The following is a 1,692-nucleotide window of genomic DNA, read 5'->3' on the forward strand; positions in this document are numbered from 1 at the left end:
AGAAAACATAAACCACCACGCAGCATTGAGCTCATTATCCATTGGGCAGGAGCACAATATATGCTCTAGTGATCGGCTCCGCTTGAGTCTTGAGTTCCTGACTTCTGCCTGGCGCCTCCTGCTGCTGCTGCTGCTTCTGCTGCTGCTGCTGCCTGCTGGTATTAATTACTTTCCGCCTAATATGTACAAAATGTTCTCTATTATAGAATTGTACTTTTTAGTATACACCTGCGGCGCCCTGATCTGATGAGGGCTGAGGCACTGATCCCCTTCCGGAGAAGTGGGGAACGTATTGGCAAATTGCTATCAAACCACTGAAACCAGCTCATAAGCGCAAATAATAATACACAACTTGTGAGAGCGAAAGCAACAAGGAAACTAGAGTACGCACTATGTCTATTGCCAGAGCCATGTCAGGCATCACGTGCTACACACTCGTTACCATATCGTATCTCTTATTCTACACAGCATACTCGAAAACGGCTAAGACGCTCGTGCTGGGTGACCTTCTCGACGTCCTCTTTGTACGCAAAAGCATCGACCACACGCTTGTACAGTGGAACAAAGTCATATCACTGGCAGGTATCACTTGTCTGGCCTTCTCGTTCACGCCTCACTTCAATCATGTCTGTGACCTCGACGAGTTGTTGTGGGTTTCGATCATATCCCTACAGGTACATGCAATGTACTCCATCTACAAGTACTACGGCAGTCCCAACATTCCAGAGCTGCTTACATTCCCCCAGGCATTCACACAAATGAATGCCGCGGGTCCCAAGGACCGACTAATAGCGAAAAAGAAGCTGTCCATCGTCCTGGGTGCTTGTGGTAACATGATTCTCGCTGCGTACCAGTATGGACTCCTACCACTAACCCCTGTAAAAGGAATGCTGGTAGTGCTGCTGGGTGTGATGCACTTCTACTTCATGGAGATAGACTTCAAAGATCAACTGCAAGTGCGTCCGTGGGGATTTCTGGGCTTTGTGGCACCCGCAGTTTGCCTGGTAGTCGGACCTCTAGCCGTCGCCGGATTGTTATAAGAGAGTACAGTTGAGCTGCCCTCGAAGCTGCTGAAGGTTAGCAAGATCTCATGTACATATACGAATGGTGTTACATGCCGAATTAAAGTGTGTTTTTATGGTGAATTTCTGCGTTGGTAGGACGCGATATGCTTATCCCGTTGCTCTACGTTTTCTGAACGTCCACTATTTGTATCAACTGCTGTCTAGGTTTCCTTATCACTTATCATCTTAATGCGATATAAATTCAATCTCGCCACACATCTTCTCGCACTCCGTTGCGCACGTTTGCGTTGTGTCAGTTCTTAATGCGTGTTCATTTTCAATTGTTCGTGATTGATTCTCTTTTAAAGTCTACAAGCTGATTGTGTTTGTTTGTTGAACTCACCAGTCATACAAATTACCAACGCAGCATTTATAATATTAATACAAACGAAGTTAGCTTGTATACAATGTCGATAGATAAGAGAGAATACCAGGTAAGCTAACAGATCGCCTATGCTTCCATACACCATCGACACCCCACTTAGTATTGATGTACCGATAGAAAAGCGAATGTAGTATGGTATTATCTTCTATATCAAAGTATGATATTATATTTAACTCGCATCTCATTAATCCCAGGAATGTATATCTATACATTAAGTAAATATATATGGATATATAGCATATA

General features: G+C 44.1%; 1 protein-coding gene across 1 annotated transcript; it reads left to right on the forward strand.

Annotated features, from left to right (window-relative positions):
- Positions 1-248: 248 nt before the first annotated feature.
- On the forward strand, positions 249-1,212 carry SARC_15046 (hypothetical protein). The gene has a single exon (XM_014290823.1). It carries the CDS (start codon positions 393-395, stop codon positions 1,038-1,040), a length of 648 nt encoding a protein of 215 aa, XP_014146298.1. The 5' UTR covers positions 249-392; the 3' UTR covers positions 1,041-1,212.
- Positions 1,213-1,692: the final 480 nt, after the last annotated feature.

Source organism: Sphaeroforma arctica (assembly GCF_001186125.1).
Source record: "Sphaeroforma arctica JP610 unplaced genomic scaffold supercont1.5523, whole genome shotgun sequence".
Lineage (NCBI taxonomy): Eukaryota > Ichthyosporea > Ichthyophonida > Sphaeroforma > Sphaeroforma arctica.

Excerpts from the sequence above, each read along its gene's own strand:
- SARC_15046 (XM_014290823.1), top strand. The coding sequence starts at position 393 with ATGTCTATTGCCAGAGCCATGTCAGGCATCACGTGCTACACACTCGTT.